General features: G+C 39.0%; 1 protein-coding gene across 2 annotated transcripts in view; it reads right to left on the bottom strand.

Annotated features, from left to right (window-relative positions):
• RAB3C (RAB3C, member RAS oncogene family) overlaps window positions 1–14,242 on the bottom strand; it is a 260,347-nt gene extending 246,105 nt beyond the window's left edge. The window contains exon 1 of one of the 2 annotated variants that reach the window (XM_055124689.1): window positions 13,981–14,242. In XM_055124689.1, the coding sequence (XP_054980664.1) occupies window positions 13,981–13,998 (18 nt within the window). In that variant the 5' untranslated portion in view covers window positions 13,999–14,242. Of the gene's footprint in view, window positions 1–13,118; window positions 13,276–13,980 lie in introns of those variants that run through there. The other variant, XM_004608451.2, reaches the window with a different exon arrangement.
• Window positions 14,243–17,224: the final 2,982 nt, after the last annotated feature.

The following is a 17,224-nucleotide window of genomic DNA, read 5'->3' as shown; positions in this document are numbered from 1 at the left end:
TAAAAGCAAGTAAAAATAAAGGAAAAAGCAATCAGGACCTACTGATTGCAACAAAAATAATGCTAAAAGAGAAATGAAGAGCAATACAAGCCTACATCATGTGCTAAGAAAAAAATCTCAAATAAATAGTCTAACTTTAGATCTAAAGTTAACTAAGAAGAAAATATAATGCAAAAAAAATAGCAGAAAAGCGGGGCTGGAGAGATAGCACAGCGGGTAGGGCGTTTGCCTTGCACGCGGCCGACCCGGGTTCAAATCCCAGCATCCCATATGGTCCCCTGAGCACGGCCAGGGGTAATTCCTGAGTGCAGAGCCAGGAGTAACCCCTGTGCATCGCCAGGTGTGACCCAAAAAGCAAAAAAAAAAAATAGCAGAAAAGGGAAATAATACAAATTAAAGAGTAAAAAATTAGTTAAAAATCAAAAGGTCATTAAACTCAAAAGCAAGCCCTTCAAAAATATAAATAAAATTAGCAAAACTTTATCAAGGCTCACTAAGGGGGAAAAAAAAGAAGAAACCTCTATAGAATCAGAAATAAAAGAGGAGAGGTTACAACAGATAGCAAAGAAAATTCAAAGCGTCATGAAACTATTATGAACATCTGTAGACAAAATGTGAAAAATTTAGAATAGACAAATTCTTAGAATCATATAACTGTCTAAGACTTATTCAGGTATATGGACTTAGTTGCTAAAATACTAAAATACAGAAACCCAAAACCGTGAGCCCGCTAAGTGTGGTCACTCAACCTCATACCTCTTCATTCTCAGCAATGGAAAACAAATTATCTAATGCTTCCTTTTCAGCAGGTCCGACTTTAGGGGAGAGACTCTCCAAACAATAATAGTGAGTTTTGTTGAAATATTGAATGCAATCAGAGTGAAAGTAAAGTGAAATTTATTAGTTACACAGGTGGGGGGCTAAGGGGGGACTAGGGGTGTGGAGGGGCTAGGGGTGTGGGGGTGCAGGGTGGAGCTATGCTGTGATTCTTGGTGGTGGAATATGTGCACTGGTGAAGGGATGGGTGTTTGAGCATTGTATAACTGAGACTTAAACCTGAAAACTTTGTAACTTTCCACATGGTGACAATAAAAAAATTTTAAAAATAAAATAAAATAAAATATCTTTCCTCTCAAAAAAAAGACTTATTCAGGTATAAATGGAAGATCTACACTGGCAAATTACAAACAGAAAATTAAAACACATAACAGGTTTACTTTGGTGATACTACTCTTTTTTTTTCTTTTATAAGGTAGTTCACAATATTTTGTTACAGCTAATATTCAAACACCAATCCCACCACCATTACACCTTCCCATCACCAAATTGGGGATGTTTTCATCCCAAGTCCCAATCCCTTTTCCAAAGCACAACTGAAATAATATATTTTGCATTTTCTGTTATGGAAAACCCCTGAAAATGCAACAAAAAGTACTCATAGAGGAGACAGTGGGAAGATTGTTCTATTTTGTCAGGGGTGATTAAGACATTCTTTAGAATATCACTAACATGTTGTTAAAGATTGATTGGTGTGAGCTTTCCATATATATATGTATATATATACAGAATATATATATGACACTATGTATATATGCATATATATATATATATATATATCACTGTATCACTGTCATCACTGTCATCCCGTTGTTCATCAATTTGCTCGAGCGGACACCAGTAAAGTCTCCATTATGAGACTTGTTGTTACTGTTTTTGGCATATCAAATATGTCACAGGCAGCTTGCCAAGCTCGACCCTGTGGGCAGGATGCTCTTGGTACCTTGCCGGGCTTTCGGAGAGGGACAGAGGAATCAAACCCGGGTCGGCCACATGCAAGGCAAACACCCTAGCCACTGTGTTATTGCTCCAGTCTGGAGCATATATTTCCCTCTATGATTTGTTGCCTACTATTTGAACCCCATTAGGTGTGGTGTGGTACTTATGGAGAATGGGTAGGGAGTGTCTTGTGATGTGTCCAGGAATACTGTTCACTCCTACGTTAGGCTCGGCCCGAGCGTCTGGGGAACGGCCTTGAGCTGTGGTAGCAATTGCTCACCCCTCCCCAAGTCACTTCTAATTTCCAGTTCTAGTCACTTCCAGTTTTAATAAAATCAAATATTTGTAATATTTACATTTTCTTTATAAATAGATGCCACTTTATAAATAGAAATGGTAAAAAATGTAAAGAAGGGCCGGAGAGACAGTACAGCAGGTGGGGTGATTGTCTTACAAGCTCTGCCAGGAGCAATACTTGAGCACATCACCAGGAGTAAGTCTTGAGCACTGCTGAGCACGGCCCCAAATCCAAATCAAACCAAACCCAACATCCATATGGAAGTTAGGGCGGGTGTGCCTTGGTGAAGCTTCTCTGAAGAGACCAGGAAAAGTGACATTTCAGATGAGATGCCGGATGTAGAAGACACCCTCTTCTTGCAAGAGTGACAACAGATCTCAGCATAATATTGACTGCAGAGATGAGCCTGTGTGCTAGAATGCCTGGCCTCCCCAGACAGTCTGACTTCTGAGAAATGTGTTAATTATCTTTGCTCTGAGAAGAGAACCTGAGGGTGGTGTTAACGCGTGTGTGAGCTCCCTGTTGGACTCTAAAGAGACTCAACAGAGTAAGGAGCAATCTCGCTAGCTCTGCAGAAGGTGGCCTTGACTTTCCCCAAAAGTCATTTATTAAAATAACACACAGTTGTACTTGACTTCCCTTCACACTATTAGAAACTCCCTCCTGGCAGCTATAGGAAACTGGTGCCCAAACTGAAATCACATAACAAAGAATATTTGTTCAAAGATTATCTCTTCCTGAGAGGGGGGAAAAAGAGTAAAAGGATAAAAACTAAACCCACCAATTTAAAGTATAAGAAAAAAAACCCCACATCTTTAAAGACCTAAAATATGGAGGCAGAGCAATACTACAGTAGGTAGGGAGCTTGCCTTGCATGCAACCTACCTGGACTTGATCCCCGGCTCTCCATATGGTCCCCTGAGCCCTCTGGGAGTGATCCCTGAACACTGCTGGGTGTGGTCCCAAAACCAAAGCAAAGCAAAGCAAAACACCAAAATGATCTTACAATTTCCACTGTAGGGAAAAACTAAATTTCAATACTAATGTGTTTCCCAAGGCATTTATTAAACATTTTTAAAACATTACTTATATACAGGGCTGGAGCGATAGCACAGAAGGTAGGGCATTTGCCTTGCACAAGGCCAGCCCAGGTTTGATTCCTCCGCCCCTCTCGGAGAGCCCAGCAAGATACTGAGAGTATATTGCCTGCACAGCAGAGCCTGGCAAGCTACCTGTGGTGTATTTGATATGCCCAAAATAGTAACAACAAGTCTCACAATGGAGATGTTACTGATGCTCTCTCGCGCAAATTGATGAGCAACGGGATGACAGTGACAGTGACTTATATACAGTATATAGCAATTATAATATATACAATAATATACACTGCAAAATATAAGAAGCCTCTCAAGTAACACTCAGGAGGGCCAGTCAGGGAACCCCACCAGTGATTCTGACCATGTGGCCCGGCCCATGATTCAATGCAAGGGCCTGAGCATAGAACGCTGCTTGGCCTTGCAATGCCAGGGGTATTCTGGTTACTCAGGTGGAGGAAGGCCTGAGTACTCCAGGCCTGCACAGAGATACTCATGATGGTGGGTTGTGGGGTTCAAGCTAGTCATTCATCTGAGCCACTGTAATATCCCCTAGCACTTAAATACTTTTAATATTATTTTTTTCTAAATATTCAAGCTTTTAGGGCTGTAGTGATAGTATAGCATGTAGGGCACTTTCTTTGCATGTGGCTGACCTGGGTTTGATCCCAAGTATCCTATATTCCCTTGAGTACCCCCGGGAGTAATTTCTGAGTGCAGAGCTAGGAGTTACCTCTAGCATTGCTAGTTGTGCCCCCCTGCCAAGACAAAAATCAAATAAATATACAAAATCTTGAAAAATGGACTGGAGCAATAGCACAGCATGTAGAGCGTTTGCCTTGCACACAGCCAACCTGGGTTCGATTCCTCTGTCCCTCTCGGAGAGCACAGCAAGCTACCAAGAGTATCCCACCTGCGCGGCAGAGCCTGGCAAGCTACCCTTGGTGCATTCAATATGCAAAAAACAGAAACAAGTCTCACAATGGAGATATTACTGGTGCCTGCTTGAGCAAATAGATGAACAATGGGACTACAGTGCTACTACAGTGCTACAGTGGTTGAAAAATACATCCAGAGAGGTTATAATGATTCTTTGAAACCTTAACTTATTTCTTCTCTTATTCCAGTCATTCTGGTGGTTAGGTGCAAGAAGCAAACACATACTTAACAAAGGAAATATTTACACAATTCTTGAAGAACTGAGAAGGTGAACCATCTAAATATACATTTCCAGATTCTGCACTTCTACCACAAAGAATGACTTATAAAGTCACTCAGTTACAGTCATCCCTGGGACAAGGATGATGCTCAAGTATAGAGCACATGCCTTACAGGGGTGAGACCCGCAGCCAATCCCCAGCACCACGTACACACATGTGTGCATGCGTGCACAAATACACACTCATCACTTTTCATTCAAATGCTGCTTGCACTATTATTTACTATAAAGAACAAACCTGCCCATACATAATTATAAAAGAGCATTCACATCCATAAGTGTGCTGGGTTTCTTTCACTCCTTTTCAACAATCTCCACTCAGACAGGTGTTTTGTGAATCAAACATTCATAATTAAGATCCTTCTTTTGTTGTTGACATCAGGATAAGTGGCACATAAGAGTCAGCTGTTTTCAATTGGTAATTAATGCATTCTTTATTTCAAACTCTTTAAGGCTATGTCACATACAACCATGAGAACAAATTATTCATCAATGTTGCCTTATAAGTTTCTCCAACTGATGAACCTAGGCATGCATATGAGCCACTAGATGATAAAAAATTAATACCTATTTATCTTTAATGAGCTAAAGTTAAACTACAAGCAGACAGACACAGGGAAAGAGGCTCATTGTCTAACAACTCAAGCTTATCTTTTGATCTAGATTTCAGTGCCATAAAAGCTGAGGGAGCTAAGTTAGCAGGGTTCCACTTTTTTTTCTCAGGAGGCAAGTGGGTAAAGAAAAGTCAGGCTTGCTAAACCTAAATTCCTAATATTTGACCAAATCTAATCAAATTCTCTCTTTCATAATAGTCACTAAATAACTGGAATTTAGAACACGCTGTCATTGTTTAGTAGATAAGAAAATAGTTCATGATCCAAGTGAAACATGACATTGGAAAAATGATGGTGTTTATTGGAAAAGGCCTGCTGTTTCTAAAGGGATGAAGCTGTTAATTAATATATTTGTTGGCTAAAGAAAATACTTGCTAACTATTTTCACTAGTTATGTACATTATTATATATTTTTAAACATCACCAATTCCACAAATTTATTTTTAAAATTCAAAGAAAAATAAGGGAATCCAGAAACAATGATCAACAGAAACATGAGATGGTAGAAATTAAAATGTAAACAAATATTTCCCCAAGAAATATACAAATAATTAGAGTACTAATATCCTTTTGTTTATTTACCACCTTTTCTATAAGAGGTTCACTGTGATTTCTTGGCTCTACATAATACTGTAAATGAGTCCAATTAAGTTCCACCAATACTCTATTATCTCATCCCCAGAGAGTATATCTATCTTCACTTGGTAACCTCATGTGCTTCTAACGTAAAAGAAGCAAACACTGAGCATTAAAAAAAAGCACAATAACTAAAATGAAGAAAACAATCCATCAGCAGGCTTAACAAAATAATGCAGACACAAACGGAAATATTTAATAAACCAGAAAATAAATCAACAGTTAATGCATAATTTGACAAAGAGAAGGAAGGAAAGTGAGCAGGGCCTCACTGATTTGTGTAAGGGTATTTGAATCTAACATAAATGTAATTGGAGTCTCAGATGGTAAACAACAAGGAATAATGGAATGGAAAAAAAACATCTAAAAATAAAGATTCAATATTTTTCCAATTTTGGTGAAAAACAGACTTGCATATCTTAGAAGCTCATTGAAACTCTAAACTGATTAAATATAAAGATAATTACTTTGAAGCACATTACAGCATAATTGTGCACAATTAAAATTGAATAGAAAATCTTAAAAATAGATACAAAGTGATATGTTACATCCCGAGTTATGATAATTAGAAGAATAGCTGACTTCACATCATAATGAAGGTCAGCAGATAGTGAAACAACTCAAATTACTGAAAGGAAAATAGATCAAGAAATTTTATATGCAGCAAAACTATCACTCAGGGGACAAAGAGATAGTACATAGCTTAGAGCAAATGCCTAGAATAAGCCCAACCTGTTTGACCTCCAGCACTTCATTATTCCCCTGAACATCACAGATACAGCACTACAGAACCCCAAACTCAAGATATGTGGCCCTGGAGTTACACAAGCCACATTGGGATGGTCCAGGTATCTCGAACACCACCAGGTGCAAGCAGCTTAGCATTCTCAGGCTTTTGGGTCAAACTACTAGCCTGATTTGCTATGAATTCAAGTGGACATCTTGAATCTCCTGAGCACTGTTTGGGAAGCCTCCCTGCCAGCGCCTCCCCCCCACGAAAAAAACAAAAATTTAGTAGAGGTACTAAAATGTGTCTATAACTCTCAGCATGATCATCATGACAATAATAACAACAAAGAAAAGAGAAGGAGGAAGCGTAGGGAAAAAAATGAAAATGAAATAAAACACATTGTCAGATAAACAAAAACTGTGAGCTAGTTACCAATGCATCTATACTATACTACTGGAAATTCTAAAGGACATGTCCATAATGATGAAAAATGACACCAGAGAGAAATTCAGAACTGCAGGAACATCACCATACAGGCTGTGAACAAATCAAAAGAGAAGTAAATTTTTTTCTTCTCTAAATAAAATACACACTATTATTTTAAATTATCCAAAATTATGAAACTGGATTGAGGTTTATAACAAATACAGATGTCCATGTATATATATGAACATCTACATATATATACATGTATATATATAGATGAGAACAATTACATAAAGGATGAGGTAAATCAAATCATATTACTATACAAAATAATGCATATTTACATTTTTTTTAAATTTTAAATTTTATTGAATCACCGTGAGATAGTTACAAGCTTTCATGTTTGGCTTACAATCTCACAATGATCAAACAATAAAACAAATTAAAATGCATATTATAAGCTGGAGAGATAGTACAGTGAGTATGGTGCTTGCCTTGCAAACAGGCAAACCAGGTTCAATCCTTGGCACCACTATAGTCCCCTGAACCTCACCAGAAGTGAGCACAGAGCCGAAGTAAACCCTGAGTGCTGACAAGTATGACCTCCTCTTCCAAAAATAAAAAAGAAAAGAAAAGCTATTATAATCGTTAGGATAAGCACAAAAGCAGTCAAAGGTGTATAGCTAAAGAGCTAATAGAGAGGGACTGGAGCGATAGCACAGCGAGTAGAGTGTTTGCCTTGCACGCAGTCAACCCAGGTTCAATTCCCAGCATCCCATATGGTGCCTCAAGCACCACCAGGGGTAATTCCTGAGTGCAGAGCCAGGAGTAACCCCTGTGCATAGCTGGGTGTGACCCAAAGACAAAATAGCAAAAAAAAAAAGCTAATAGAGGAACTAAAATCAAGTACTTAAAAATATCTAGGCAAGCATCAGAATGCAGGAAAACAATACAATAAATAGTCAAAAATTGATTAAATAAAAAATAGCAAAAACATGGCTTTAAATGCAACCATATAAATAACCAGAACATATGAAAATAAATTGAAATTGCAAATAAGAGGACTTAGTCAAGGTCATTCACCACCATGACCTACTCAGTATTTATACACCATCACCTATCACAAATGCCACATTCACACTGAACATGAAATATTCATAAAGTTAGGCAACATGTTGGCCTAAAAATGAGTCTGAACTTTTTCCAAAGATTTATTTCTTAGAGAATATATTTTCAGATTAAATTTCCATTTCTTAAGAAGAATTTAATTAGACATGAATCGCTGTCATCCCGTTGCTCATCGATTTGCTTGAGTGGGCACCAGTAATGTCTCCATTGTGAGACTTGTTGTTACTGTTTTTGGCATATTAAATATGACATGGGTAGCTTTCCAGGCTCTACCTTGTGGACGGGATACTCTAGGTAGCTTGCCGGGCTCTCCGAGAGGGGCGGAGGAATCGAACCCTGGTCACTGCGTGCAAGGCAATTGCCCTACTGCTGTGCTATCACTCCAGCCCAATTAGACATGAAAATCAACAAAAATATCTGGAAAATACCCAACTTTTCTTGAAATTCTAGCTTTGTAATTGCAAGAACTCCAGTTCAACCAGACAAGAAGATCTTTACTTTTTTTAAAGCTCCATATATTGGAGCTTTAAAACATTAAAATTTTGGAATTTTACTTCTTTACTCTTTACACCCTATGCTTATTAACAGTGCTTCCCCTCTTTTAATAATATATTAGGATCACAAAATAATTTCCCAATTTCTGTCCATCTAATCCAGAGAAGTACTATAAAAAATATTCCCACCATAATGACCCTCCAGAGGTAGGAAAACTAACACAAGATCTAAAGCTTTGTCTGGCCAGTAATTTCCAACTATGGAAGTTTATTTATATTATTGCTTAGCTCTTTTATCTACTCTTCTCTTTCCTTTAGGGACAGACAGTGTATATTTGGGGATTTTTGTAAATCAAACAGAAAACTATTGCTTCTACAATGTCAACTTGGTAGGTTTGTTTCTGTACAGAATGAAGATTAAATTTCCATTTCTTAAGAAGATAGAAGGATCCTCTCAAAGGATGTATATAGTCAGAAACTCAACAAAAATGAAAATCCGGAATTCATTAAATTTCCACAGCCAAATTAAACACTATTGTGTAGACTAAATCTCTGTTGCTTTTGTACACAGAATGGATGTATGTAATTTTTGCTATAATTTTCATCTTAACTTCATCTTTTGTCTATGTATATTCTTTCTTCAAGTCTCATTTTTAAGCCAATAAACTAATTTTTGGAGCTTTGTTCCATATATTAAATAGATGTTTGTCTTTGAAGTTCCCTAAACAGAACACTCTCTCAAAAGATGACACACACATCTACCTGCAGGCCATAAAAATACTCTCTCAAGAAAGCATATGTACAACATTTTTCATTGTTGTACAGCAGTTAACATATGGAATCAACCTAGGTGTCCAACAAGAGATGAATGGATATGAAGATGTAGTATATATACACAATGGAATACTACGCAGCTGCAAGGAACAATGAAATCATGTAATTTACCACAATTTATCTTCAAGCTGGAAGATAATTGTATTGAGTAAAGTAAGCCAGAAGAAAAGAAACACAGGATAATCTCACTTATCTGTGGTATATAAAATACTGGATGAGGAAATGTGTTGTAGTAAAGGGGGATGCCTAGATTTCCCTTAACCCCAGGGTTTAGAGAGGAGGACAGGGAAGGAAAGAAACCATAGGGGAAGAAGAGAACAGGAAGTTATGCGTGAACAGGAATCAGGGCTTCAGTTATACTGATGGTATGGATGAGTGGTCTAGCCATATATCCAAAACACAGACTAAACAACATTCAACCATCAGTAAGTTTGTAAATCACAGTTATTTAATTTTTAAAAAAAGAAATAAAGAAATAAAAGGTGACCCAGAAAGCTAGTGGATAACAAAATAGACAACTTAGCATTGAACCAGAAAAAATGGATTCCATTTTGATCTTACAAAAGAGTAAGTAAACCTGTAAGTAATGATAATTCAAGAAAACTGAAAGCAAATCATTTCAAACATATTAGTCTTACTGAAATATTTGGTTAAGTTCACAAAGTTTCTTTTAATAACAGAACATCATAAACAACTACTCTTTCTTCTGAAGAAAATGAATTAATTCAATAACTGGTGCTTCATTCTATATGTCAACCTTTTGCATCTTCCTGGACAAGATAGAATAATAAAGGAGAGAATATGGGCTTTGTGGACAGATATCTGACAAAATTTTGACTCTGCCATGTTGGGAACATTATTTTATATTTTATCTTAATAAGTTAAAGATAATCTTGCCTGTTGCTAGAATATGGTAATCTCTGAAGTTGTCTAATTTTTTTCTCTTTCTCTCTCTCTGTCTCTGTCTCTCACATAAACACATGCAAACACACATACACATACACACACACATACACACACACAATGAGATCTGAACATGACACACAGTGCTTGGCACAGACAAAGCACTATTTCATCTAGAATTTGTACCTTCTGACTCCTGAATCAAATGACAAATGATTATCAGTCTTGTCCTCCAGTTATGAGTACTGCTATTCCCCATTTTATTTGCTCTTCAAGATTTATGGAAACACTGAATTAGAAAATATACAATGACCACCTCCTGTACTAAATTAATAACTTATCACTTGGGACATTTACTGAATTCTATTATTGGCTATTTAGTCACAGTGGAGATATAAGTATCAAATATTATTATTGTGTATTATTTCAAGAGTTTCTATAAAAATCAATTATATTTTGCTCAAACAGACAGAAATATTCTTTATAAAATATGCCTTTATCATAGTCAACTACCTTAAGCAAAACACAAAGTTAATTACACAGGCATATCAAATGCTTTTCTAAGGCATTACATAATTTTTGATGAACGCTTTGATTTAATAAAATAAAATAATTATGAAATAAATAATTAAAAGACTTGCTTTGCTTCATATGAAGAAATGAACTAAATATTTCCTATGAATAATAGGTATCTCTTAGGATAACATAATTATAGAATTAGGTTTGGCATATGACTAATTTTCCAGAAACCTGAATAAAATATTGGGGGGAAAGAAATATATTTTTAATAACATTATGGTTCAGTCTTAAAATAAAAAAAAATTTGTTAAACTATTTATCTTGTTACCTTTCATATTTCAAAGTCACCTATAATGTGACTATGATTCAGAAAAATAGATGCTGAGACATTACCACCTACAAATATATAAAGTATAATATATTTTTTTATTCTTAGGATATTTTTGAAAACCTAATAGAAATAAAGGGTCACCATAACAATAATTTACTTGTTAAATTTAATAAATGTCTTTGAAGTATACCAGAGAAAATAGTCTCATTTCTTAAAATGTACATGTGAATCATCATAGTATATGGAAATTTAAATTTCAAAGCTCTCATCAAATGAATAATATTTATCAAAAATAAAAGAATTACATACAAATTATTTGCATCACCTAATTTTTATTAGTTCTTCATTAAAGTTCTGACTAAAATATAAACTACAGTGCCTACTAATAGTTGATATAAGAATTTTAAACATTTCCTAAGGTACTAATTTTATACAGTTTTGCAAAACAATAACCCTTCTGAGCATTCTAAGCAACTAAGAAAATACAAATCAAGATGTATAAAGCTTAATTTTTCAGCTATTTATTTTGACAGGAAGATTTCACTGCCTATATGGGTTGATTTTAAATACTAAAAATCTACTTTTAAAGTCTATGACTTACTTATTATAAAATAGGATCAATTTAGTCTGTTGGTTCCTGGCAGTGCCTGCAGTAATGGGAAATTATCATAAGCCAATATATCTTGATTGCAATGGCCTGTACTTTTATTGTCTGTCCAGATTCTTTTCACATCAGACCTATAATGAAAAGCTAAGTCACAAACAGAGGTATTAGAAGACACACAATGGGGCCACTGTTCACTAAAACAAATCAAATTTTCAATAACTCATAAGGTTATTTGAGGAATTTCATTATATAATACTTCAACAAACAATTAAATTCTACAGCTTTATCATTTTGTAGCCCAGGCACTGTGTATCTTAATGTACACAGACCATAAAATAAATTAAAAGTAAACAAAATCGTATGTTTAAAGTCCACGTGTCATCAAGAAAACAGTTGGAAAATGTTTAAGTAAGAATTAAAGGAAACTATTTATATTGTTGGATTTGGTGGCAGAGATAGATTCTCTCGAGAGGCTGACAATATGCTCCAAATGTTGTATGTGTCATTCTCCTCTCAACCCCATTCATAAAGTGCCTTTCCGTTACGCAATGGGATCACGCTGCCAGGTTAATGAACACAGATTGATGTTGAGTGCTCACAATTCCACACACAAAGGAGAAAGATTCACTCCCTTTTACTTAAAAACAAAACTTAAGCAAGAGGCTTGGGTAGAGTCACCTTTGCACTAGAGTCGTTTGCATTTACCTAGGGAGGCAAACCTAAGAAATGGGAAACCAGGAAGTACAGCAAATAGGCACACCACTCAGGAAAGCTCAGACAGAGGTGGTGGTCTTGATGGACCGACTAAGCCCCGTGCATTCAATAAAGAGCTAGCGTGCCTCTGAGGTGAGTCAAGCCCCAGTGTGTTTCTTTATTCGCTGATATTATCAGGAACCCAATCGAAGAAAGGGGACTTTAGGGACGGTAACAGGGCCTTTTTACTATGTGCTCTTAACGAAACGAAATTACTGTTTCAGCCGCGAGAGAGAGAGAGAGAGAGAGAGAGAGAGAGAGAGAGAGAGAGAGAGAGAGAGAGAGAGAGAGAGAGAGAGAGAGAGAGAGAGAGAGAGAGAGCGAGAGAGCGAGAGAGAGAGAGAGAGAGAGAGAGAGAGAGAGAGAGAGAGAGAGAGATCAACTAGGGTAAGTCTCTATGTTTGCATTGAGATCCCAAACCTTGGAAGCCAAGAGGGAAGATCAATGCCAACACCAGATCGCATGCTCCTCTGACTTTTTGTTTGCTCCGGTTTGCATTTTAGGCGTTCTCACCCTACTTGCGAAGCCAGGGAAGATTATGAATATCCCTATCACTCATCAAAGCACACACACCCCCTGCCCAGTCACTGTCAGTGAAGAGAAATCCAACTCTTCCCCAGGTACTAAGTCAGAGTCATGTCTCCCGGGCTAGCAGCCTATAAAGCTTCCCCTTGGGTAGGGTAGTTTGTGCCAGGACCCGGGGAGAAAAGCATCTCTCCCCAATTCCTCCCGAAGCTTCTCAGTGTACCGACCCACCTGCATGGGAGCTTCGTGTCTCATTGTTCGTAAAATGTTCTTTTGCGCTGGCTAAGACAACGCTGACCCGAGCGCCCGGCCAAGCATGCACAGCCCGAGCGCTCCACGCTCAGCACACTCGGGGCTCGCTAACCCGCTCCAACATCAGCACCGGAGCTGTCCCTCCTCACTCCGCACGCGCCTCTTCGCCCCGGGCCCCGCGGGCTGCTGGGAGTTGTAGTTTCTTGCAGGAGCGCTCGCCTGCAAACCCCCGAGCCTCCGACTACATCTCCCGGGAAGCCACGGGGCAAACCTGGCTGCCTCCTCCCGTCGCGGACTTGGCCGCCTAGCCTCCCTTTACCTCCTTTTGGAATCCGTGCTGGTGCTTGCCGCTCTCTGTCTGCTAGACCCTTTCCTCACGAGGAGAGGACAAAAGTGACCGTCGTCCATCGCATTGGGATATTTCTCTTCTACCCACCCCCTTCCCGGGCTAGACGTGCCACGTCCTATTTAAGAAACGCACCAGCGGGTGCTAATTCCCGGGACAAATGAAGCCGGCGTTGTGGGACTCTTCGCCCCTCGCTTCCCCAACCTAAATGGGGGAAAGTTTATGCATTTCCAGTGAAGTGGTTTTACAATCTCACACAACGAACCCACACGCGCGGGGTCAGAAAGGCGATACATAGAACACGCGTAGAAAAAGTGATTTAACTAAGCACCCGTGGCTTGGAGAAAGCGCACGGGCGCGCGAACACACACACACACACACACACACACACACACACACACACATACACATACACACACACATCTATGGCTATTTAAGTGCGTCAAAGCGAGATTTCTCGAAGAACAGGCAAAGGCGCTGCCTTCTCCTACTTACCTTTCCATACAGCTCCATTGCAACTCGAGGTCGGTTCCGAAATTCTCCAGTAACCCCTCCTGCTGACGCTGGAAGCGGAGTTGAACTGGGCAAGGCACAGCACAATGGAAGAGGTGGTGGGTAGTGAATGGCAGAGGGGGAAATGGGGGATGAGGGGCAGGCAGCGGATTTAGAGAGATGGGTCTTTCCTCCGGAGGGAAAACGTGGAGTCTTCAAGTGGCAGCTGCAGAGAAAGGGCTGAGAGCTCAGGAAGTGCCAGAGGCACGCTGGCGCTGGGCAGCCCCTCCCCGCGCCCTCCTACCCCCCCCCCCAAACCCCCGCCCCCACTCCCGGGCACCTGCAGTCATTAGTGTGCACGGCGGACGCGGGCCCCAGCTTGAGAGCTGATAGGGCACCGGGTTATTTACCCACCCAGCACAAGTCTCATTAAAACCCACACGTTCATCGCCAGAGCCCAGAAGCAGCGTCACAGACTGAGATCAAAGATCTCTATTAAGTTTACCTTTCCCGTTTCGAACCTTCCATGCAATAGAACCCTACTGTATCTCCCCGACTACTTCAAAAATAATGTTGAATCCGTACTTTGATTTCTGCGAGTCCTTTTTCCTCGTTTCACTAGAGCCTGTGAATCTCCGAGTTCTCAGCACCTATCTAGAGACACCCAACTCTCCTCCTCAGTTTAGCAAGAATCCCTGCCTTTAGCAGGGAGCCAGATGATGACACTGGAGAGAGTGGAAAAGGACTCAATCTAGAACCGGCACAACGACTTGGAAATAATTGGCTAAATCAGTTTGGAACTTTATTGCATTAGACGAAAGCAATGGAAAAAGTGACTTAAGTATGTTTGCAATTCCATCTTTCTTATTTTTATTCTAAAGACACAAGTCCTAGAAATTCTAATATACTGAGTGTGAGGGGTGTGGGAATTAGCTATTTATTTATGTTTGGGGGCCACGCCCGTCGGTACTAAGGATCTATTCTTGCACATGTGCTCAGGAGTGACCCCTGGCGGTGCTCAGGAGACAATACGCGGTACTGAGGATGCAAGCAACTGCTTTATCCCTGCACTCTCTCTGGCTACAGGGGAATTTGCATTTATTTAAAACAGGCACTTCAACAATTGTAATGCAAGCGGTCTATAACTGAAACTGTGAGAAATACAAGACGTTGAGACGTTGTATTTTATGTGGACTGGAGCGATAGCACAGTGGGTAAGGCGTTTGCCTTGCACGAGGCAGACCTGGTTCGATTCCTCCATCCCTCTCAGAGAGCCCAGCAAGCTACCAGAGTATCCCGCCCCAGCAGCAGAGCCAGGCAAACTGCCCGTGGCAAGCTACGTAGCAAGCTACCTGTGGCGTTTTCAATATGCCAAAAACAGTAACAACAAGTCTCACAATGGAGACATTACTGGTGCCCGCTTGAGCAAATTGATGAACAAACGGACGACAGTGCTACAGAATTTTATGAATGTGCGTTTTTTTAAAGGACAAAAGCCTCAGAAAGTTCACAGTATTGACCCAGTAACAATGAAATGGAAATTCACCATATCCAAAATGATCCTTTAATTTTAATTTTTTTGCTAATGTTGTTGGTTTTGTTCATTAGGTTTATAAGAATTAAAAGAATATTAGCAATATTTTTTATGATTTTAGCTTAATAGAATTAGTTGCTTTTTAGATAATAAAATATTTACACAGCTAGAGTTTGTGTTTCTTCAAATGTTCTTGTGATTCAACAGCAACCAAAATCCTGTATTTGTCAGAAATGAGGGGGAGGTTTCAGCCTCTTCCTTCTGTGTGTACTATGATTACATTTTCATCATAAGGAGTATTTTACAAATCCCAACTCTGTTCCCTTTAGCATCCCCAGGCTTGAATGACCCTTGTGGATGGTAACCTGCATCCTCACAGGAAAAACAAACAAACAAACAAACAAACAAGAAAAAGTGACCTGTCTCTGTCTCCTGCCGGTACAGAAATAATATTGACAACAATAGCAAAATTATCAAAGGGGGAAATTTGTGTCTGTCTTTAAAACTACACATTACATGATACCTTAATAAAAATGGATATACTTGCGAGATAATGAAACCACACAATAAATTAAATCAAGGACATCATAAAAAAAAGAAAATTGAAAACATACAGCCTTTTCCTTTTACCGTAGCACTGTCGCACTGTTCTTTATCGATTTGCTCGAGCCAGCACCAGAAACATCTCCATTGCGAGACTTGTTGTTGCTGTTTTTGGCATATAGAATACACCATGGGTAGCTTGCCAGGCTCTGCTGTGAGGACAGGATACTCTTGGTAGCTTGCCGGGTTCTCTGAGAGGGGCAGAGGAATCAAATCGGGTCAGCTGTGTGCAAGGCAAACGCTTTACCCACTATGTAATGGCTCAGCCTATTCTTGAAAATATTGGGGGAGGGGCTCTTACTCAGTGGTGCTCTAACCAGGGTCCCAACATTCAAGGTAAAAGCTTTAACAACCCTGTACCACTTCTCCAGCTTCCTGGACTTTTAACAAAACTTAAAAGATAGACTATGGTTACTAGATGGCAAGGGCACCACCATTGAATGTGATGAAGTCACACAGTAGAATGTAAGACAGACACTTAGGTTCTGAGACTCAGAGAAGGTGATCCCCCACAACCCCACAGAGGGATGGCTGCAGTGAGGACTCTTACCTCTGTCTTCCACTTTAGTTTTCTTTCACTTTTCCCCAAGGGCTGTTTATTATTGTTTGGATTTTTTTTTTGGCACTCTGTGTTTCCCTGATATTTACCAGTATTCACTTTCTTGTTTGCATTTAATTAGTCTGCTTATTTACTTCCCTTTTTGAGTCCAGTCTCTGATAGATCTATTAAACAGTAAAACTCTAGCTAGTAGCATCAAAATGGAATAATTTGTTGGGCTAAAACAAAGAACAAGGATAATTATTATTTAATAATGATAATATTGGTAAAATAAAAAATAGTAACAGACATTTTGCTTTTACTACTGTAACTGTCTGTGCTAGGACTTACACTGGGGGAAAAAAAAGAACTATGACCTGGCACAAGAAACAAGAGACTCTTAGAGAGTCTCTTAATTTTTTCTCTGAACCATACCCAAATCTACAGCAAAAGAATATGGATGGAGTGTCTGATTCTAGATATATTTAGGGCCATTTCCAATCAAACAGGGGGTTTTCTGGTTTGAGCCCTCTCACCTCTGACTGCTTTTGATTTCAGCTTCATACAGTATC

The sequence above is a fragment of the Sorex araneus genome, chromosome 1 (genome assembly GCF_027595985.1).
Source record: "Sorex araneus isolate mSorAra2 chromosome 1, mSorAra2.pri, whole genome shotgun sequence".
Lineage (NCBI taxonomy): Eukaryota > Metazoa > Chordata > Mammalia > Eulipotyphla > Soricidae > Sorex > Sorex araneus.
Note: the sequence above shows the minus strand (reverse complement) of the source record. Positions and strands in the feature narration are given on the sequence as shown.